The 23,824-nt window shown below is 43.5% G+C and overlaps 3 protein-coding genes across 4 annotated transcripts in view; 1 reads left to right on the forward strand and 2 right to left on the reverse strand.

The window, feature by feature from the left end:
- LOC310858679 (phosphatidylinositol-3-phosphate phosphatase MTMR7-like) overlaps positions 1 to 10,656 on the reverse strand; it is a 23,390-nt gene extending 12,734 nt beyond the window's left edge. For both annotated transcript variants that reach the window (XM_083764895.1, XM_083764896.1), the window contains exons 1-5: positions 10,340 to 10,656; positions 6,288 to 6,413; positions 3,964 to 4,126; positions 3,235 to 3,392; positions 848 to 976 (exon numbers count right to left, since the gene is read on the reverse strand). In XM_083764895.1, coding sequence (XP_083621021.1) covers positions 848 to 976; positions 3,235 to 3,392; positions 3,964 to 4,126; positions 6,288 to 6,413; positions 10,340 to 10,363 — 600 coding nt within the window. In that variant the 5' untranslated portion in view covers positions 10,364 to 10,656. The remainder of the gene's footprint in view (positions 1 to 847; positions 977 to 3,234; positions 3,393 to 3,963; positions 4,127 to 6,287; positions 6,414 to 10,339) is intronic.
- The window catches only part of LOC310859021 (uncharacterized protein), a 428,722-nt gene that overhangs the window by 312,075 nt on the left and 92,823 nt on the right, over positions 1 to 23,824 (reverse strand). The gene's annotated exons all lie outside the window — the stretch shown is intronic.
- Positions 16,324 to 20,912, forward strand: LOC310859237 (fibrinogen-like protein 1; the record flags this gene model as incomplete). The annotated part of the gene is made up of 7 exons (XM_083765639.1): positions 16,324 to 16,406; positions 17,189 to 17,363; positions 18,013 to 18,172; positions 18,794 to 18,891; positions 19,179 to 19,267; positions 19,758 to 19,960; positions 20,705 to 20,912. Exons 1-7 carry the CDS (start codon positions 16,350 to 16,352, stop codon positions 20,910 to 20,912), a joined length of 990 nt encoding a protein of 329 aa, XP_083621765.1. The 5' UTR covers positions 16,324 to 16,349.

Here is a 23,824-nt window from a genome sequence, read left to right on the forward strand (position 1 = left end):
AGACAGGCCGTCGGCATCTGAACGCATATTATGAGTAGAGACGGCACCCGGAGGAAACCCTGAGGTGAAATGGACATAGTGGCCGAATTTGGTATTGCAGCGCTGGCCAAAACACATCCGTTGACTATCATTGCGCACGTTCATGATGACACGTGAACGTCATTTCATACGTGAACGCACGTGAATTGGGCCCAATCCATCCCAGAATGCACTCTGTTCCCACCCGGAAGGAGGAGTGAAATCGCCTCATGCGCTTTTGAGCAACTTAATGCAAGTGGATGGGAGGAGAAGCCCGGTGCCGTCTCTATTCATATATACTCTAAGGTCTTCCCCCCCATCTCACTCCCCATTTCCTGTCAGACTACTTTCAGCCTATCAATAAAAGCAGAAAAAGAAGAGAAAAAATCCTTAAAGGAAAAAAACAAGCGTCACACGAAAGCATCAATTTCACTGTAGCAGATCTGCAAGCTGGAAACGCGGCGCTTTGCTGATGTGAGTTTCCTTCATCCCAGTCTTTCAACAACAGACTCCTTCCTGTAGGTTCCTAGCCTGGCCCGTACCTGTGTGATTTCTGGTCTACTCCCAGGATTTCATTTTGAGCTGAATGCGAACAAACTCAAATAAAAGCTTGGGTACCGAGGCGGCGAGGCCTAGTAGTTCCCTAACACATTCTAGTGCTAACTCTCAGAGTGACAATTGAACAAGCGCTGCCCTTCATCAGATGGTTTACTTATGACTGTTTTTCTGCGTGCGTGCGTGCGTGCGTGCATGCGTGCGTGCGTGCGTGCGTGCGTGCGTGCGTGCGTGCGTGCGTGCGTGCGTGCGTGCGTGCGTGCGTGTCACTGACCAGGGTGTCCTGGTGAAAGTAGGACAGAGCAGGGAAGCGTCCGCGGCTCCTGAACTTGGAGCTTCCTACGATGATGGCAGGTGTGGCTGACTTGGGAACAAACAACTCTGCTGCATACGTGTCACACACCTAGTAGAGAGAGAGAGACACAGACAGACAGAGAGAGAGAGAGAGAGAGAGAGAGAGAGAGACGGAATGCGGGGGGAGAAACAAGGCAGAGAGATACGGTACATCATAATATGTACTGTATGTTTCTCTCATAGTATCGGGAGAAAGGAGAGAGACACCAAATACATGTCTTCTAAGTTCCTACTACAGTATAATACCATTGATAAAGCAAATACTGGAATACAGTGAACAGTAACACTAATGAAATGTCATTTCACTATGAGATATTCAATATTGTCCACTATGTGCGGAGCTTTCCTGATTGAATGAATCCACATAAGGAAGTAAAACAACGTGTCGTGTAACAATGGCAGGCCACAAGCTCACACGCATCATGTTGCATTGTGACACAGTGTGAGCTTAGAGACAGGCTGATTTCTTTGTGCAACAAAGGCATACAACGTGTATAAATTTAACTTATAATGTTCCACCACATCTCTCTGGAACTCACTCCCAGCCCATAGAATAGCCTTCCACACCACATTCTGTTTTTGTTTTGGTTTCTCTCCATTGTTTAGTTTTAGTTGTGAGATTCTTTTTTGGGGTTTTTTTTAAGATTATTTTGTTTAGCTTTTGTGCCTTAATTTATAGTTACAGTGAAGACAGACAGGAAAGAGGGAGAGAGAGAAGGGGAGAGACACGCAGCAAAGGTCGTCATGACCGGGACTCGTCAGGCCAGAGCCTATATGTGGCATGATGCGCCTGGACCACTAGGCCAGTGGGCGCCCTTTGTTATGTGATTTTTGAAACAGTATTAAAGGAGGACCACACACGCAATGGAAGATGCTTCTAAGCATATTGCTAGTTTGATGCTCTAATCTTTAGAAAAGAAAGATAACCGGAAATAGCCCATCTATAAGCATGTAGATAGTCTATTTATTTACGCTATGCAACATGCTTCCATAGAAGACACACTGGCTCCTATAGAATCCAAATGACTGAAATCAGTCGCGGCGACTGAGAACTTTACTCCATGGGTAAAATGAACACTCAGCATTCTGCTGTGTACAGAACAGACACTGATATGTGAGACCTGGCAGGAGAGAGAGAGAGACATGCTTTATCTTATCTGTGACCTTGTAAATCCTGCAGCAGTACAAGGCAAACAGCACCAGCTATACGGGAAGGGAACCACTTTCTTTCTGTGACTAACAGCAATGCACCAACTTAAATTAACACATTCTGACCTGAGATCAGATTCTAAAAATGTCTTCTACAACCTGACAGTTTTCTGAAAAAGCTATGTTTCTATGTCAGTCGTTCTTAGATTTTTCAAAAATAGCCAAAGCACAACATAATGCAACATAATATTTAACCCAAAATGGGTTAAATATGAACAAACACGCCCAATAAACCGACTTTCAAGGTAGGAGGTGAGAAATGGGTCTGTGTGTGTGTGTGCGTGTGCGTGTGCGTGTGCGTGTGCGTGCGTGCGTGTGTGTGTCTTTGAGTTCCATGCCATTATTAAACCCTGTCATGTTTTCTTTCTTATATCACTTTCTTTTTTTAGGTTACCGTATTTATTTATATTGAATTAATGCAAATGCAACACAAACTGTGGACACAGGTCTGAAATGTCTCACACTGTTCGACTCCCGATCCCGACGGCCTTTACTGCGTGTCACCCCCCCCCCCCCCCCCCATCTCTCTCCTCATTTCCTGTCAGCCTGCTTACTGTCTATCCCTCCATAAAAAATATAAAATAAGAAAAGGCGAAAGCCACAAAAAACGAAATCTAAATCAAATGATGGTCTGCGGCTCAAATGCCGAATAAATAATGGTCCTCGATATGAAAAGGGTTGAAACCCACTGATCTAAGCTAAACATAGTGTATGTGAAGAATACTATCAGACTGTCCCTGTACTCGCTGTTGGCTGGTCCTTGAAAGGGTTGAAACCCACTGATCTAAGCTAAACATGGTGTAAGTGAACAATGCCATCAGACTGACCCTGTACTCGCTGTTGGCTGGTCCTTGAAAGGGTTGAAACCCACTGATCTAAGCTAAACATGGTGTAAGTGAACAATGCCATCAGACTGACCCTGTACTCGCTGTTGGCTGGTCCTTGATAGGGTTGAACCCACTGATCTAAGCTAAACATGGTGTATGTGAAGAATGCCATCAGACTGACCCTGTACTCGCTGTTGGCTGGTCCTTGATAGGGTTGAACCCACTGATCTAAGCTAAACATGGTGTATGTGAAGAATGCCATCAGACTGACCCTGTACTCGCTGTTGGCTGCCGTGGCGACCCACAGGTTGTTGGGCACGCCCATCCTCCTGTAGTCAGCCGACAGGTCCAGGAAGCTCCACGACTCGCCTCTCTCCTCCTTGTTCACGTTGGGGTTGAAGGACAGACAGTACAGCTCACTGTACTTCTCTGTGGAGGGGAGGAGAGGAGAGGAGAGGAGAGAGAGGGGAGGGGAGGGGAGGGGAGGGGGAGGGGAGGGGAGAGGAGAGGAGAGGAGAGGAGAGGAGAGGAGAGGAGAGGAGAGGAGAGGAGAGGAGAGGAGAGGAGAGGAGAGGAGAGGAGAGGAGAGGAGAGGAGAGGAGACGCATTTAGCAGACGCTTCCAACTTCCCTGCGTTTTCTATCTGAGCATGCAGAACATGGTGCTTTATCATTAAGGCAATTAATACAATTTAAATGTGCGTCTGTGTGTGTGTGTGTGTGTGTGTGTGTGTGTGTGTAGTCTGTGCAGTGCACGCATGTGAGCATGTACTGTATGTGTGCACAGAAGACTACATGCATTCACGCACGCACGACGCACACACACACGCTCGCGGGCGCACAGCTAACACATTCATACCATAGTCACATGTATGCAGACACACACACACACACACACACAGTCACACCTGGTCGTGACAGCCTGGTGAGGGAGGCATGTGACAAAAGTCTCTTCTCTCTCTCTCTCACTCTCTCACACACACACACACACACAGCCACACCTGGTCGTGACAGCCTGGTGAGGGAGGCGTGCACGTCCATGCAGTCTCTCTCCTGTGGAATGAGGAGCTGGATGACCCGGAAGTTCTTACAGCGCAGGACCAGCTGACTTCCTGTGGGCGTGGGCGGTAGCCGCTCCACACCGCCCACCATGCTGTGGAGCACCTGCACACACACACACACACACACACACACACACACACACACACAGGTTTGATGGTCATCTCAGAGTGCCGTGACCGTGGTCCCCCTCCCATTAGCCAATTAGAATATAGGATGGAAGGGAAGTGAGTAGAGCCAGCCAATAAGGAAGTGATGGACTCACGTGACTGTCTCACTAGTCAGTTTCATGTCAGATTGTGTTTTCGAATGTCTTTCATGGATTTCTCTTCTCATTCTGACGACGCTCGGTTTACGGCAGATTACGCTTGTGTGTGACATTTGGACTTCATGCTCACGAGCACACACACACACACACACACTTTTTCGTTGTTTGTCTATGGAATTGAAAGCCACTAACGTCAATGACTTTTTTTTGCATAATACAGGCCTACCGGTATCTTGTGATATGAATGCAGATGGCTGCATTGTGTAATTTGTGTATGTGAGTGTGATAGTGTGTGTGTAATAGGTCTTGTGATCTACAATATCAGTTTACTGTTGCTATAGCATTGTTTTTTATCATACCTCATTTTAGTTATGACAAATACCTACATAGCTATTCAAACTTGTTATTTTTAAATTTTTAAGTGTAGAAACAGTGAAAACAGCAAATCATAGGCCAACAGTGCTCTTATTTACTCCACCTGCCCGAACGTTTTATTTACCTTCCATGGGCAGGTGGGCAACCCTTAGTGTCAACGCCCGACCTATCACACAGCCCACTTCATCACAGAGGTCACAGGCGAAGCCGGTTGCCAGGACAGAGCCGGTGGCTTGCTCAAAGCCACTGGTAGTGGACATTATGTAATGCCAGGCCCCATCCAGCACCCATGCGTCTGTGCCAGGGACTGACACTGGCAAATGATGTTTCGTTGAACTCCTAAAGCTCTCCTCTGAGCCACCATTAACCACTTTCAACCTGGTGTCTCTAATTGGGCATAATGTAGGTGAAAAATGTCAAAATCTCCTCCCAACTTTCCAAAGGCTATGGCAACCTTTCAGAAACAGCTCAAATAGCCACTCTACAAGCTGAATGAATACCTTTCCCCGATGTGACCACGTGTTTCACAGCGTGGCACCATCATGCAGAAAAGTATAAAAGTGTTTGTGAGTGGTTAAAATTTGTGACTTATTATGCACCCAAAGTGGGTCCCTCTAGAAACAAGCGACCTTCACTTGTCACAGTAATACTGTTTTTTTAACATACCACTGCACTTTCTTGGAATTAATTAATTAACGATAATGTCGAGGCTATTATATCAGAACAGACTCTAAGCCGAATCCTGGCGTTGCAACTCTACTTCCTCTCCTCCTCTCCAGAGTCCAGACCTAATCTAGTAAAGAATTTGACTCCTTACTGTATCTGTGTGGGGAGATGCTACAGTCATCGTCAGCATCCTACCCTCTAATTGATAAACGTTAAGTTGTACACACGACACTCATTTACATTTCAGCCACTGTTATCCTCCAGATCGATCTTACTAAGCAATCAAGTAGGGGTTTAACCCTTTGGTGTTTTAACTATTGAAAAATAGTAGATCTACAAGCTCATAGCGCGGCACCATGTGCCGCGCTATAACTTCTAGGTCTGCTGTTTTCGATTTTTTTAAACATTTTAACTCAAATCTTTGCTTCTGGGTGGTCCCTGGAAACATATTTTCAGATGGGGGGCGGAGGCATATTACATATACTTTTTGGGGTTCTTGGCATTAAATATTGAGAACCACAGATTTTTTTTTTAAGATGTTTAAAGAAATTTGAGGTCAGGTCTAAATGGGTTTAATTAATAGTGTCATGCTCAATGACTTTTAAACAAGTCTTAGTGCTTTTCATGGTTTCGTCCTCAAAGTAGCAGTTCTTGTGTCGACTTGTGCTTTCGTTTGAAATGTACCCGTTCTACAAACTGTGAAATATTATAAATGTCAATCAATCAATCAATCAATTAAGCAGCACTCGTGACTGCAGTGGGGAATGCAACCGTTACTGCTGTGACATGGACCAGCAAATTCATATGTATTTGGCCGTGTTGTGTTAAGTTGAAAGCTTATGGATCTGCCATTTTCTGCCCCAGAATAGGGAGGCTAGCTTTAGGATAACCACACCTGCCCCCTCCTCCACACTGCCACTTACCACCTGCCCCCCTCCCCTCCCCACTGCCACTTACCCAGGTCTCCTTGCGTGTCTCTGGGTTGCTCTCTACAAAGATGGTGTGTGTGGCAGAGAGGTACAGCGTGCCCACACTGGGCTTCCTCTGACCTGAGGAACGGGCCAGCAAACGCACATTTTCCACCTGGAAGACACAGACACACACAGACACACAGACAGACAGACACACACAGACACACACACACAGACACACACACAGACACACACACACTTTAGGTAGGCATATGGGGTCACGTGGGATGTGGCTCAACAGCGGATAGAATCAACGTTATGATATATCTTGGGCTTGACCTGCTTGACCTTTTTGACTGGTACTGATTATGCTTGCGACATCACGGTCACTCACTGCTTATCAGCCAGGTCACTTGGTGGTATGTATCCCCCCCCCCCCCCCCCCCCCCCTATGATAAAACCTCTTTACTTTATTTGTTTATTTGGACGGGACATTGAATATAATGGACATTATGAATTCAACATAAATACACTTCAACATAAATACACCAGATTTATCAAAGATGCTAGATCTGCAGAGTCCCCACACAAAACACAGTAAATGGTAAATGGTGCATTTATATAGTGCCTTTACCCTTTATCCAATAGATTGTGCCTTACATTCAGCCATTCACACACACATTCATACACCGATGGCGCCCGAAACCATGCAAGGCACCAATCAGGAGCAATTAGGGGTTCAGTGTCTTGCTCAAGGACAATTCCGACGTTAATTCTGGGGGAGCCGGCCCAGGCGGTGGCGTAACCGTCTGGGCACCCGACTGGTAATCCAGTCGCAGTGTGCCGCGGGTTCGACTCCCGAGCCCGACACGGCCTTTACTGCATGTCTTCCCCCATCTCTCTCCCGTTTCCTGTCAGCCTACTGTCTGTCCCTTCAAAAAACTAATAAAAGGCGTAAGCCGCAAAAAAATATCTTAAAAAAAAAAAAAAAAATCTGGGGAGCCTGGGTTCGAACTGGCAACCTTGCGGTTACCATCCAGCCACTCTACCCCTGAGCCACCGCCGTCCGTGTTTCCCCTAGTCAGAAGCTGATAGTGTGAGGGGAGGGGGCTTTCATGCATGCACGCTCATGCAGTGGCCGTGCATGCGTCGGACCCCTGCACAATGCACAATGCACATGCGCACCTTTTTGCTGTCTTTTGCCTTTTGGGGGCCTATTCGTGGTCGCTTACTAAAAGTCATACTGTGGTGGCTGGTCAAAAACAAACAGGCCGACAGTGGAATACATTACATTAGGAAACAAAGCATTAAATCATACATAGAACCATGTACAAAGGTACAGTACAAAGTGAATCTATATGGTTTAGCAGCGTTTTTATAGGGCAATACAGATTTGTAACTAAAAGGAACTTATGCATAAAGTGCAGTATTGCTTTCAAGGTTATACAGGATACGCTGTCAAAGTGCACTAGACTATTAGACTATACATGGAAGCAGGTTTGGTTGTCTTGTCGAAATGTCGAGTAACCTTTTTTTCTTTTTAGATTGAACTTAAAAGGATGGAAATGAAGGACAATCTCTCATGGTCAAAGCTAGATCATTCCAGATCAAACAGCCAGGATGTTTGTACCGAAAGCGCTTTGCCGTCCCCTCTAGTGCTGATTCCTATACCAGGCTTCCGTTTCATGAATTCCCTCAGGGGAGGCAGGCACACAGACCATGTAGGTACAGTATATAACACTAGCCTTCTTGGCAAAACTCAAGAAACTGTACCTTGATGTTACAGTGGAGAAACTGGAGATATGAGTGATGGTTCCTTTCAAACACCTTAATAAGTGCACTCTTATTATACTGTAACTGTTCTATGGATTTGAGAATCGTCACACGTGTGCAAGACCAGTTTGTGAAGCAAACTAGAACACAACTCGTCTACATTATTTTGATAGTATATTGTTAGACTGCATGCTAGGTTCTGACTGAGGCTGTGATCCTACATCCTAGAATACTGAGGCACTGCACTCATTTGTAAATTGTATTGTGTAGCCTACTTCTGTACTCATATAATCAATACTGTTTGTTTCTGAACTAAGCTATAGGTGTATAGAGTAGACTATACTAGATGTCCTCTGTATGCAATTAATAAACGTCAGAACTAGGGATGCACCGATCCGGCTTTTTGGCATTCGATACCGATTTCGATACATGGGGGTCCAGTATCTGCCGATACAGAGTACCGATCCGATACCCCCCACAAAGAAACGTAATAACCTATTAAGCTGTATGCCTCACTGTGTGGAGTCTGGAATCATTATTTTGTGTAAGGCAACATCAAGGCTTGACTTAAACATTACTTTCCCAACTTTGTAAAACAAAATGTAACAAACACAGATATAAATGCACTGAATTATTTATTAAATAACTGCAACAATTAGACCAGGTTAATGTGTGCGCAGGCTAGCCTGGCTGCATTCCACATGTTATACTGTCAATACTACACTACTGTGTCACAGAGGAGGTAGAGTTGTTTTCATACTGTAATTACACATAATTATCGGATCGGATCGGATAATGGATCGGCCACCGATCCGATACCCGATCTAGAATTTTAGCCTGGATCGGCGCCGATCTCCGATACGAGTATCGGATCGGTGCATCCCTAGTCAGAACGTGTCGTGAGACTCGATATGCTGCCTGGTCAGGTGCCTCAGTCACATGCAGGGGTCGACAATAATGTGGTAAGTAGAAGAAAATAAAACGTTTGGGCAAGTGGAGTTTGCACCCAGGTTGCCCAACAGGCAAGTTCAGTCCATCTTTATTCAATAGTATTGGCTCTTCAAGACCTACTTCTTTTTTCTTTTTCTTTTTTTTACAACTAGCAGTTTCACTCATTCATTTTCTGCAGTTATTCATTGGATTTAACATTAATTTGAAATGCAATAGGACGGGGAAACTCTCCGGAGTCAAAAAGGCCTGTAACTTCATTCACAACACTCGACATGTCAAGAGTCGTGACTCGACAGAGACAAGTGATCTAATGAATCACTTCCACAAACATCTGGCAGGAAATCACTGCCAGTCATTCGGCAGTGCAGCTCCTGACTGTATACAGCCTGAAGCATGGCTGGCCTGGCTGTGTGTATAATCATGTCTGCTACAGTAGCCTACTGTATGTGTAGGTAAACATGGCAGATTACATGATGTTACGCATGAAGCTCACTCTCAGCATCGAGGCTTCGTGTGCATGTATTCTTCTGTAAGAGATGATGAATCATGGTGATGATGATGATGATGTGTATGTGCTGCAGTGATGCAAATAGCCTGCATCCTGCATCCTTAAGTCCAAATCACACCGGTAGGGACTACCGTTTTAAGGTCAACCACACCAATGCATTGATGGGAAAACTACATTGAGAAAAGGACACAATCATGTCACCCTCCGGGGGTCCTGGGATGCAATACTGTACTCAGTACTGTACTCTGACGTCGTTGAAGTAGGACTCATACAAACAATGTCCCCCTCGGACCTATCTAAAAGACCTGATCCCTGGGTCCCCGTGGACACATTACATCATTTACATCACTGGTCCTGTACGCCTTTGCCAGGGTGTCTGTCAGACAATAAAAGAGGAAAATGGTGGGTAACCTCCAGCACAATGCAACGTCATGGTTGAGCCTCAGCAGATGATGATGACACTGACACACTCATAATTACAGGGCAAAGACAGTGGACTGTCGATTCATAGAGGTTTACTTTATATACAACAATAGTTCATCATCGGTGACGTGTCCATATGGCAGTAAAACGATTTGACTCAATAATGTGCACAGAGATTGCACTGCAATGGTCATCATATTCATGCATATTGCATCACACAACAGTGCATGCATGGCACTGATCATCATAAGAGACTAGAGAGAGAGAGAGAGAGAGAGAGAGAGAGATGCTCCTAAAAATCGTTCACAAGGTTGAATGCGGGTCAAGAAAGAGAACTTAAATGCACCATGACAAAAATGATGAGATTATTAAAGAAAAGTGGTGTATTGTTATAACGGTGAGGACTGAGGATCGCTCTATAGCCAGCTGGAACAAGTGCCTACCTTGGGCGTTCGGATGTGCTCCATCACTGACCAAGCCGAGCCTCCAGTCTCCAGTCAAAATGGTGCACGGGGAGGAGGATGAGAGCAGGAATGACAATATTAGAATGATAATAATAATCCCGGTATGCGTTTCTGGTGTTTAATTGTTATTATTATTATTGTCGCTGCATGTTAAAATAATAATCCCAAGCCCATCAGCGTCGATCAGTCGACAGGGTGTCGACAAACGAGCTGTAATTTAAAGTGCAGTGTGGAATCCGTTCCATGATCGTGTGTGCGTGTGTCTATATGTGAGCGTGTACTGAATGTATGTATGTATGTGTCCGTGTGTGTGTGTGTGTGTGTGTGTGTGTGTGTGTGTGTGTGTGTGTGTGTGTGTGTGTGTGTGTCCGTGAGTGTGTCCGTGTGTCCGTGTGTGTGTGTGTGTGTGTGTGTGTGTGTGTGTGTGACAGCTCACAACAACACACACGGATCCTTCGTTGAGGAGGAAGGATTTACCATGGCTGCAACGGCGCATGCGCACACTGTATGTTGTACAGTGGGTCGGGGCCCATTTGTGGGTCGCGGACACTCTACTTAGTTTTGGTTCCCTACATTTGTTTTTTTTTATTTTGTTTATTATTAATCATAATAAACAATAATAACAATGTATTATTATTATTGTTATTGTTATTGTTAATCATAATAAAACAATAATAATAATAATGTATTATTATTATTATTATTTCAAAACATTTTCAGAAAACATTCCCAAAGAAGCAAAACTTTTCATGAATTAATAACAAAATCCAAAGATTGTTTTCAGTAATGTCATGAAGAAAAAAATTCTATGAAATTCCACAAATTAGAACAAATATTGAAGAATATTTTCACGGGCTAAAAGGTTCGGGAACCACTGCCGTAGGGCGGGGAAAAAGCGACATGGTCCTTTTCATGTTTTATTAGGCCTACTAGTACTAGCCCATGGGCGGAGCTTGGGGGGGTTCAGGGGGTGCACTGCACCCCCTGAAAAAAAATAACTTTAACTTTAACTTTAATACCTTCTGGCTTCTGACTGTACTTTGTAATCATCTCTCTTATCATGATATGATGACTCGCTGTATGGCTGTAGTGCATGTGTGTGAGCTGCTGTACTACCTAAATAACTCATTTTTAGGGGTTAGGGCATTGTAAAAACGCTAAAATAATAAAATAAAGGTTAAAAAAATCGTTGGCCAAGCAGTCGCACCCCCCAGCGTCAACTTCAAGCTCCGCCTATGTACTAGCCTGGTGTAATTATTGTTCAAGGTTCAAGGTTGTGCTTTACATCTTGTGTGCATAAAAGTATAAGAGTAAAAAACCCTCATTTTTGTTTGGCTTCCAGATCCTTCAGACGATGTTATCCGAATTAGTTGTCATTCATTATTATTATTATTATTATTATTATTATTATTATAACCCTATATGCTTAAAAGGCAAGAGTTAGATCTTTGGAACTAGCCTAGTAATGAAGGCATCATAAGCTTGTGTATCACTATGACTAAAGACAATTAAGTGCTTCTGCTTGCTTTGTGCTGAGATGAGTCAGTGCTACTGCCTGGCCTACAGGAAGGAGTGTGCTGAGATGAGTCAGTGCTACTGCCTGGCCTACAGGAGTGTGCTGAGATGAGTCAGTGCTACTGCCTGGCCTACAGGAGTGTGATGAGATGAGTCAGTGCTACTGCCTGGTCTACAGGAGTGTGCTGAGATGAGTCAGTGCTACTGCCTGGTCTACAGGAGTGTGCTGAGATGAGTCAGTGCTACTGCCTGGCCTACAGGAGTGTTCTGTTGGCTTAGATAGCATTTGACTTAGACTTATAGCATGTTATGTAGACAGCACTATAATTGTATTGTATATAGTCATAGCACGCCATAGTACATATGTATAGCATAGTAGTGAATATGTATAGTTTATTATGTATAGTGTATGTATAGTTTCATCATATAGATATTCCACTGTTACCTTCTTAGCTTACGCATGTTTCATGATAAATGCTTTTATGTGATGTATTCCCATGCTTTTGTTCTTGCCTAAATGTAAGTCGCTCTGGATTAAGAGCGTCTGCTAAATGCCTAAATTGTAAATTGTAAATTGTAGTGTGATGAGATGAGTCAGTGCTACTGCCTGGCCTACAGGAGTGTGATGAGATGAGTCAGTGCTACTGCCTGGCCTACAGGAGTGTGGACACACTGGTCAGTGTGTTTGTGCATATCATGATGATGATGTAGATTATGATGGCAGCATTATTTGTTGGGTAACCCCACAAACAATAACCAGGTGGCTGAGGGAAAAAGAAGGAGAAGAGATGTTATGCATGGTTTTCATTTGGCTATCAGAATAGAATAGATGGCACCAAGTTGGTGCCACCAACCCTGGCACAGAGGTTCTCAAGCTTTTCCATGCCAACTGGACCAGTTGAAGTAACTTAAGTAGTTTGCAGTAGATTGATTGATTGATTGAAATATTTATTAACAGTTTGTAGAATTTACAGTACATTTTAAGCACAAACTCAATACAAAGACTGTCAACTGTGAGTGGACGACCCAATTAAGCATTACACTTGTTTACAACAGGGTCCACATTGTTCAATTCATCAAAACATTTAAAGACATACAACCATTTAGAGACATACAAATAGACATTTCTATGTAGCTAAAGAACAGAACAGGAATTCATCATATGGGAAGCAAAAAAGGGAAAATATACAAGCACTGGGAAAATATACAATATACAGTGAGGGAAATGGGGTGGGGGGGTGGGGGGGATTCAGATTTTACAGAGGCCAGTTTCGAATTGCAGCCAACTCATCAAGTTTAGTTTCAGAGAAACACAGTATAGTAGTAACATTACAGTAGCCTACCATTTTTATGTATTTATTTATTTGGCTATTATATGTGGACCAACACACATAGCCTCTGAAGGAAAGAAAGAAAGAAAGAAAGAAAGAAAGAAAGAAAGAAAGAAAGAAAGAAAGAAAGAAAGAAAGAAAGAAAGAAAGGAAGAAAGAAAGAAAGAAAGAAAGAAAGTTTATTCAGTTATTTGACCACTAGATGTCGGCGTTGGCACTGAAATGGCAAACTACCCTGCATCTTCTTGGGGCTTGCCATAATATGCGTAGGCTATAGTATTAGTAGCCTACCTACGCAACCGCTAGGATTAAAATGGATCAAAAACGCCTCACCTCACCTGTATACGAAAGGTTGACATTTTATTTTTGACCAAAGCAGCTTGTATGGTAGGTCTTGTTGAAATCTCCGAACAGTATCCGTCCAAATACACCCAGGAAGTATGTGCACAGTGCAGGCCTCCTTTAAAACTCTACTAGGCGGCAGGCCTACAACAACCGCAATGCCCTTCAGACCCTTCAGACATTGGCCTCATTAAAATAATGGTTTCCTTGAAAAAGATTATAGTTTAAACAATTCCGTATCCGTAGGCCGGACCACGGGACCAATGAAACTCGATTATAATATAAGGCTACACACACTACAGTAAAGGTAAAGACAGATGGAACAGGTGGAAAGGCAGTCTAATTGCAAAATCACAAAATAAAAAATAGGCTATAATTGGCCCTCTATGGAATTGATGGATCACTATGCTGCAGAATTCATTCAACTTTTTCATCAGTTGTTATGAAATGTATTTTCAATATTTGTATCTTAAATACAAATACATGTATGATGTATTTTGTATTGTTTTGTCATCATAGACCTACATTTTTGACCCAGTAGGGCTATTTGTAATTTGTATCAAAATACTTTTTGATGTCGGTATTTTCGTCCTCTGCTTAACAAGTCCATTTGGATACATCATTCTGTACACTCTTGCTAATTGTAGGCCTACCGACAGAGATGGGCAGTATTTGAAATACATGTATTTGAAATACGTATTTGAAATACTTTTTTGTATTTTGTAATTTGTATTTCGCTGGGATGGAAGAAATGAGATGTATTTTGTATTTAGATACATTTTTTGACCCAGTATTTGTATTTTGTATCAAAATACATTTTCAATGTATTTTGCCCATCAGAGATGGGCAGTATTTGAAATACATGTATTTGAAATACGTATTTGAAATACTTTTTCTGTATTTTGTAATTTGTATTTCGCTGGGATGGAAGATGTATTTTGTATTTTGTATTTAGATAAATGTTTTGACCCAGTATTTGTATTTTGTATCAAAATACATTTTCAATGTATTTTGCCCATCTCTGCCTACCGAGTAGATGTTTCAAAATGTTTCAAATGGGGGTCTGTGGCGTAGCCATGCATATAAAATATAAAACTGGGGGTCCATTAAAAACGTTGAGAATCAGGGACCCTGACAGATGTGTTAGGCTACAATTCCAGCAGTGGTGGAAAAAGTACTCACATGTTTTACTTAGTGAACGTATCAATACTGCAATATAGAAAACTAGGGTTCTCAACATGTAGGCCCCATAGGGCCCTCATCAAACCCTGTATACTTAAGACACTGTCCTCGCTGCCACCCTTAGATCTCCATATATGGAGCTGACCTGTTCTGACATTCCTTATGTTGATCTGACCTCATCAAACCCTGTACAGTCAAGACACGCTCCATATATGGCCAGTACAGAATTCATAGCATATATATGTACACGCACCTCGACAGTGGGTGCATGGGCCAATAAGGCAATCGTGGAAGGAGGTATAGGGCCCGCACACCATTCTTTTGGTAAATAATTACTTTATTGAATAAAAGAGAACGTTTCGATCTTAGTAGATCTTCGTCAGGTCAGTATGCAGATGCACACTGTGTTTCATCACGTCTATACATTCCCCACAGATTGAGTCCCTCCCCCCCGCTTTGTGTCACCCCAGGGGGGCAGTCAGCCAGATATTTCGTGAAGCCTCATTTGAAATCGGTAGTTCATATAATGGCCTGTTGTGGCGCTGGACTGGACCCAAAAAGCCCCATAGCTCCATAGAGGCCCATGTATTTTGGCCCAACTTCACCTAGACTGTATTACCTTAATAAACATGGTCATGAATACTTTCTTCTTCCAGTCACTAGTTTAAAGTCTCATTTCTAATGTCATAATATTCTTTTTGGAAAATTATGGTCCCATTAATTAAAAAAATGACCATAAAGAAAAAAAACCATCGCGTATGTTCTGAGGGGCGTGGCTACCGTTACAGTCTATGATCGGGATTCCCCTCCCACTCGAGTCAAAATAAAAACCAACGGAGAAGAAGGGGGGAAGTCCCGCCTCGTTGTCTGGGCAGCCAATGGCCAGCTGGTCCAAAACGGAGCCAGCCAATGGCCAGCTGGTACCAAACGGATCTAGAAAGATGGCGACTTACAGTGCAGGAATAACAGGCTTCATTTTACGTCCATGTTAGACCCGGCGAACGCTTTGTCCATATTTTTTATGTGTGTCACCCGCACAAAACACAGGTGAGTACAGAATTCATGCCATATGTTGATCTGACCCCCCCATGCCAAAGCGCCAGCGCTCGCCCAGCAGTCTGCCATCACCAGGTGGATGCGTTCTTCTCGGTAATAGTGTGTACAATTGCCTCTAAGATATTTAGTGGAGTAGAAGTAAAAGTACAGAAAACTGGAATTACTAAAAACATTAAATAATAATTAAAAAATAATAACTCAAAATGCTTGAGTAGATGTACTTAGTTGCTTTACACCACTGTATTCCGGATAGAAATCCCAATGTATTCATAGCTGTACACAGTTATCGTGGGAAAAACAAAACCTTGATGTTACACTGTAAACGCCTTAGTGTAAATGTAACCAAGTACATTTTGTACACTCAAGAGTTACGAATGGAGGGATGAACACTGAGGGTTTCACTGTGTGGAGGCTTGAATGGGCAGGCCATGCAGAGGAAGATAAGGTGAGACAGAGTGAGTGTGGAGGCTTGAATGGGCAGGCCATGCAGAGGAAGATAAGGTGAGACAGAGTGCAGTGTGCCAGTGGTTCATTCTGTCTTCAGCTGGAGACTCCTCCTCACCATGGCAATGTTGAGGACATCAGCGGTCGTTGTCCTTCACCTGGCTGTCTGTCTGGCGGTAAGAAAGCATGCATTTCCCCATTTCATGTCATAATACGTTTTATATGCATGGAATGTGTTTTCTTTTAATAGGATATGGCTGATTTTTAGGACACCCATACATCTTGAAGTTGAGAGTATATACAACCAAACCATTCCATTTGTCAGAGGTGCAGACCTGAAAGGGTCCATTTGGAACCCCCTCAAGGAACCCAGAGGGTCTGTGGACCCCATTTTGATATCCATTGAGATAGAGACACTAGATAGGTTGACTATTTCGATCGAATCGAAAGATATGCGATGGATTTTAATTATCACACAAAAGTATGCCTGTTTATGTGAAGGAGGTAGGGCTTACCTAGGCTGGATTCTGTAAACAGGTGCGAGAGGCCATGCATGAAAGTGTTGATGATTGTCTGAGGACCGAAACGTCTGCTCTGTGTAAAAAGAAGTAAAGACAAGGCCTGTTTATGTAACATGTAGATAAACTAACTATAGGCTACTACCAAAATGCTTGATTTTGTCATCAGGAGGTTGCCTATTGGATTCACACAGAACACAAACATTAGGCTTCAAGATTTAAAACGGGTACATTTATTCCTGTAAAGGTGACATTATATTTGGGTTCGCTATTCAGGTGCCGCTCTCATTGCAATAAAATAGAGAAAGTTTTAAATATGGGTTGTACACATCACATTGTCTCTCCCTCCCTCCTCCTTTCTCTCTCTCTCTCTCTCTCTCTCTCTCTCTCTCTCTCTCTCCCCGTCCATCTGTCCATCCGTCCGTCCGTCCGTCTGTCAGGTCCCGTACGCGTTGCCATGTGAGCAGATAGTGGCTCATCTGGAGGCAGAGATCCAGCGGTTGGTTTGGGGGATGGAACAGCAGCACCAGTACATCCAGGAGCTGCATCTCAGCCAGGCCAACACGCTGCAGCAAATACCCAACATGCACCTTGGCCAAGGCACCTTCCATAGAGGTATAATAATGAATGATGGATTGCATTTTTATATCGCTTTTCTATGCAAGTGCTACGTGCCTCTACTTAAGGCGCCTACAATGGTCCATTCATTCATACCTGTACATTGGGAGGTGAAGGTGAACGGTCAACGCCAGCATCACTTCCCACGTTACTGTGGTGGTGGTTGTAGTGGTTGCCATCAATGGTGGCAACCACCTTCGGCTCCAGTGATGCAATGTGGGGTTCAGTGTCTTGCCGGGCCGGGATTTGAACCGTCAACGCCACGGATCATTGGACGACCTTCTCTACCTCTTCTCTCCCTAATTGTTCTTGACGAGCAGGTTGGAGCCTTGCATATGGTTTCCGCATAAGTGACTGCATACATCCCTTCCTTGCCTCTTACATACTTACCTTACCTAACTAACTATCCATCAAATCTTTGCCATCCTACTGACCCACCTGCCCTCCTGTCTGCCTAGCCTTGTCTTCATCAGTGTGTGTGTGTGTGTGTGTGTGTGTGTGTGTGTGTGTGTGTGTGTGTGTGTGTGTGTGTGTGTGTGTGTGTGTGTGTGTGTGTGTGTGTGTGTGTGTGTGTGTGTGTGTGTGCGTGTGTGTGTGTGTGGGTGTGTCTGTGTGCGTGCGTGCGTGCGTGCGTGCGTGCGTGCAGACTGCTCGGATGTGTTTGCAGACGGCAACGTGGCCAATGGTCTGTACATGGTGCGACCAGATGGCTCTCCCACGGCGCTCAGCGTCTACTGTGACATGAGCAACGGAGGAGGATGGACCGTCTTCCAGAGGAGAACGGATGGCAGCGAGAACTTCGACAGGTGGGTGACCCGCCGGCCTGATGACGCCACACACCATGCATTCACTAAACCCAGTGGTAGGCTACAGAAATACTGTAGCCTACTTAAGTACAATTTTGAAGTATTTGCACTTTACTTGAGTATTTACAATTTCCAGTACTCCACTACATTTATTTGAAAACTTTGATTAGGCTACAATTACATAACATACATTGACCACTTCAGCTCTATACTGTACTGTATATACATTTCGGCCATTTGAAACATTTCAAAATGTTCAAAAATTATCTTTATACATTTTGAAAACGTAGAATCATAATTCTGCATATTGAGTACTTTCTACTTTTGGTACTTTAACTACATTTTGATACCAATACTTTTGTACTTTTACACAGGTACATTTTGAATGCCAAACTTTTACTTGTAACTAAAGGACTGCTTCTATTGTGTGTGTGTGTGTGTGTGTGTGTGTGTGTGTGCGTGTGCGTGTGCGTGTGCGTGTGCGTGTGCGTGTGCGCGTGTGCGTGTGCGTGTGTGTGTGTGCGTGTGCGCGTGCGCGTGTGCGTGTGCGAGTGCGTGTGCGGGTGTGCGTGTGCGTGTGCGTGTGTGTGTGCATGTGCGTGTGTGTGTGTGTCCTAACAGGGCATGGGTGGAATATAAGCACGGGTTTGGAGACCTGCACTCCCCTGATGGAGAATTCTGGCTAGGCAATGATGCCCTTCACCAACTTACCCAAGACGGTGTGTGTGTGTGTGTGTGTGTGTGTGTGTGTGTGTGTGTGTGTATATTTTCTATCTAGTACAAGAATTGCATTGCCTCAAATGGAGAAGGTGTATTTCAGTGGCCTCTTTAAACACTTTAATCATGGCATCCCAATTTTGGTCATGTATAATAGTATATAGGTTGTGTCAAAACTAATTTGACAACTATTTCTTAAAATATCTGATCTACAAGCTCAATTTGAAAGGTTGTGGTTAAGTTGTTAGGTTATTGAGTGGTTCAGTGGTTTTAAGCCAGTGTTTTCTAGGCGCACATGAGCTGAGGATCGACATGGAGGACTTTGAGGACAAGAAGCGCTACGCACAGTACAAGAACTTCAAAGTGGACAGCGATGAGGTATGACGTGCGGCAGAGTGGCAGCGACAGCCTTTTCTGTACTGTAATCATCCCTTTATCTGCTTCTGCTCTCATGTCCTTTTCCGTTTTTTTTAACGCTTCCCACCTCTATTTTCTCATAACAAGAGGAGTCTGTATTTAGACTACTCTCCTTTACCGTGAAAACTTGGGTGCAGCTTGAAATGCAAGGAATCAAGGACATTTGACCTACTGTACTACCACCTTATCCTCAACTATCCGCCCTCTGTAGGCTGCCTAAGTGCATGCTCAACAAATATAACTGCTCATGTGAAAATCATAATTTGTGTTCATCGTTCATCACTCTCTAAACTCCCTTACCTCTTGCCTCCATCTCTCCAGCCCCTCTTACTCTATCTCATCTCCTTCTTTCTGTCTCATATCCACAGCTCTATTATTGTATTTTGTAATAAATATATAGATTCCTAATCCTAAATATACAACGTCAATGTTGTGATCTCTCTTAATTAAGGACCAGTACCGGCTGCATTTGGGGCAGTACTCCGGCAACGCTGGTGATGCCATCGCCAGCAGCTCCCCCCCTGCTTCTCAACAGAGATGGACCGGTCCAGGATCAGAATCAGACGGGATCAAGTTCAGTACCTACGACCACCCCAACGATGAAGGCGCCACAAATTGCATCAGACATGACAAGTCGGGCTGGTGGTTCAGCAGGTATTCATTTTATCTGTGTCCTACAGTCCTCTAGTAGTCTGTTTCCCTTTTGTGCAGATATTATGATCTCTCTCTCTTTCTGTCTGTCTGTCTGTCTGAGTGTCTGTCTGTCGAGATCTCTGTGTCTGTCCTTTTTATGCCCATAAATTCTTCTGTGTGAGGCGTCCGTCGAGGCCAGTCTACTGTATGAAGCCTGTACTATGATGTCGGGTACTCCATAGGGCTATAATGGGGATTTGCGGATTTATCTATACTACCTATATTTTTTGGACAATCGCTGATCCGACCAACCTCCCACTAGAGACATCACAACCATGGGTCCTCCTCAGTGATACGCACACACAATCGGTCAGCTGGTTCTCGCATTTTGTGGCACACTGCACGCAGAGAGTCGACACATTTATGGAAGGACTTGGCTGATGCCCATTAGGAACTAATACCCCTCCGGTTACCGTTGTATCCTCCTTTCTGTGCGTGTCCCTTTTCTACAGTATGTCTGTCTGTGTCCCTTTTATGCCCAGAAAAATGACCAGGTAACAGCAACTACAGTACTAGTCCATCCATATTACAGTAACTACGTTTTCACCCCTTTTGCGCCCATCCGTCCGTCTGTCTGTGACAAGCTAATGTCCGGCACCGTTGGGACTGATCGGCATTAAACTGCATGTGCAAACTGTGATTCCCACAATAAGTTCTGAGGAGCACATTTAAGTTCATCTTTCTCCACCCCTCTGTTCTCTCCAGGTGCGAGTCTGGGAACCTGAACGGACACTACTACAAGGGACCGTACCAGGCCATGACAGAGGACGGGGTGGTCTGGTACACATGGCACGGCTGGTGGTACTCCGTCAAGTCTGTGGTCATGATGGTACGAGCTGCGGACGTGGAGCATCGTCCCCCGGTTCTAGCGCAGTTACCAGAACAGCCTCTGCACTCTGCAGTAGGCTACTGAGGAAGAGACCATCCGTTTATTTAACTCCAGTCCAGACTCCAGACACACCACTTATTTCAGGAGATTGGAAGCGAGACCATTTTAATGCACTGGCTCATGTATGGTTTTGTTTGGCTCAAGAAATAGTACTTGTTTCCTGACATTTTAGATGATAAATTATCTCCAATATCCTATCTGCAATAATGTAGTTCAGGGAAATACTACCTACCTTTCAATCCGGGAAGCCCTTTTGGGGTAGTTGTTGATGTACAGTAGCAACATGGATTGCTTTTTGTAATTTGTTTAATACATATTTTTCAGAAACAACTTAGGTCACCCGGTACACTTCATGAGAATATAATGCAAATCACAAACCAGGATATTCCTTATACACCTGGGGGATCCATTAAAACATCTCCCCACACCTCTAGCTGACTGGATTCAGACAGCATTCATTAATGGTGGGCAGGAAGATCATTGTTAAAGAGTGGAAGTCTGAGGACTTGCCTCCAGCACATGTACTGTATGGGTCACTCAGCTTGGTATTGTGGCTGCTTTGGAGAAGTTATCTTTTAAGATGAATAATCAGTTGGATAAATATGATTTTAAGTGGCATGTCATGTTGCAGGCTCTTGATGTGATCCATGGTCAGGCCCTTTTCATTGTTCACTGTCTTAGTATACATACGATAAGGGTGTTTTCTTTTTTATTTTCTTTGTTTATCTTGTCTATCCTCGTTTTATATTATGTTTTTGTGCTCATACATAATGTCCATGCATACTTGTATTCTGTTGTCATAAATAAATAAACAACTTAGGTCAGAAGGCATTTTTAGACTCGGCATCAGGTCTATTTCTGCAATGTTGCCCAATGCTTACTGAACATTAATTTTAATCTTAACCCATTTAGGCCTGACGTTCGCTCTGAAAGAATATATATTCAAAGATTTGTGCTGCATTTTTACGATTTTTCAAAAATAGCAGACCTACAAGCTCGTAGCGTGCCAGTCGGTGGCCCGCTATGAGCTTGTAGATCTGCTATTTTTCAATTTTTCAAGTCTTGAGGAGGGACCAAATCAAATTGAGTTGTGCAAATGCTCAAAATAAAACAGTACGGTTAAGATGTGTGAATTCATAGTTTTATTTGAAAGAAAGACAAAGACGAGGCATTCTGGGCACGTCTGAGGTTTATTCAGGACAAACGACAGACCACCAAGAAGAAAGTGATAGATTATTTTTTGGATTCAGTAAGAAGAAGCTGGTTTATCTCAGACACAGAGGGGTCTTTTAAGCTTTGTGCCGTCGTATCAAATATGCTGGAATTACATGTTAATCTTGGGATGGGATTTAAATTAGGGAATACATGGGTATTATGCAGCAAAATCCTGACTGAAAGGTCTATAACTATACATTTCAAGATCAGTATCAAATCAGATTTCAGGCAAACAATCTTCTGGTTTTCTATACAATCCCATTAGTATCAAACAGCATTTGAGGCACTGGGCCCAGTACAAAGTCCTTTTCCCTCTGTGTCTGTGAAGCGTCCTGCTCAGAGATTTAACATCCAAGGGTGATTACATTCCACATTCTTGATTAAGGTAGAGGTCGGGGACTTGAGGGAGAACATTGTATATCATCGATAGTTCATGGATCCATGACGGTTAATATCATTATTCAGAATAACACACTCTGAATATTCATTCCTTTTCGCCCATGTAAGGACATGCAGCTCATCGACTTTTCCTCCAGAGGTCCATAACGGATGTTCGACTGAGACGAAAAATACCATTCTCTTGAAAGAAATGGAGTAAAAAAAAAGAGACCCAATCCACTAGAATCCACCCAGAGGTACCCATCATTTTACGATTCGCTAAACCCAAACAAGCTCACTTTAGTTGCTTTCTTCGGCTGAACGCCACATCATGTCTCCACGACTCTCCAAGGCTGTTTCCCATGCGCCTCTTTGGAACGAGGGGGGAGGGCCATTAACGAACACAACGAACCAAAATAGAAACTATACAATGAAAAACAAAAGAAAACAACCACAGAGGGATAGTCAAAACGAGCGAGTTACTATGTACAGACCCTGAGGTATGCCTGTTTGCCTTCCTTCTCCGTGGTAATGCCTAACTTGCGCTGCGTCGTACGACAGTGTTGCGTGCCGAAAATAGTCTATCGTTGTTGTCGGGTAGAAACCTTGTATATCTCCATATTTCGAAAATAAAATAACCGAGCTACAAGCTCACAACGGATCGCAATGCGACGCCTTGTGAGCCTTATAGATCTGCAAAAAATGTGAAAGTGGTTAAATCTGTCTGTGGGTTTTATAAATATTTAACCAGTGAAAACTATTAAGAGCCTGTGGCTAAATTAATAGTAACTACGTTTTTTTTTCTTCCTTTTTTAACAGTTTTGGACATACAAGGTTTCCATCCAACTGCGACAACATCTACAAGCTCACACAACGCATCACATCCGTGAGTCCCGTTGACACATTGTGAGCTTGTAGATCTACAAGCTCACACAACGCACCACATCCGTGACACATTGTGAGCTTGTAGATCGGCTACTTTCGACCACACGACACAGTAGTACCACACACAGAATTAATCAGGCTTTAACCACTTAAACCCCAGCGTCCGTACTGTGGGAAAAGCTTCCTCTGAAAATAGCAGATTGACAAGCTCACAACGCTGCGTCACGTTGCTTGCGCGTTGCTTGGCTATCGGCTATTTTCAGTGAAAGCTTTCCCCACAATAACAGAAAAACAGACTAGTATAGAGCAGTGGTTCCCAACCTGTAACCCAAAAGAGAGATTAGATGTTTGCCCGGGACCCCAATGAAAAATGTCCCTAATTTCTTAAACATTTGTTTTCTAATTATAATAAATCATTGACTTTTGTTTTAGATCCTTTGTTTTTGACAATTGTTGAC

The sequence above is a fragment of the Protomyctophum parallelum genome, assembly GCF_964188405.1.
Source record: "Protomyctophum parallelum genome assembly, chromosome: 5".
Taxonomy (NCBI): domain Eukaryota; kingdom Metazoa; phylum Chordata; class Actinopteri; order Myctophiformes; family Myctophidae; genus Protomyctophum; species Protomyctophum parallelum.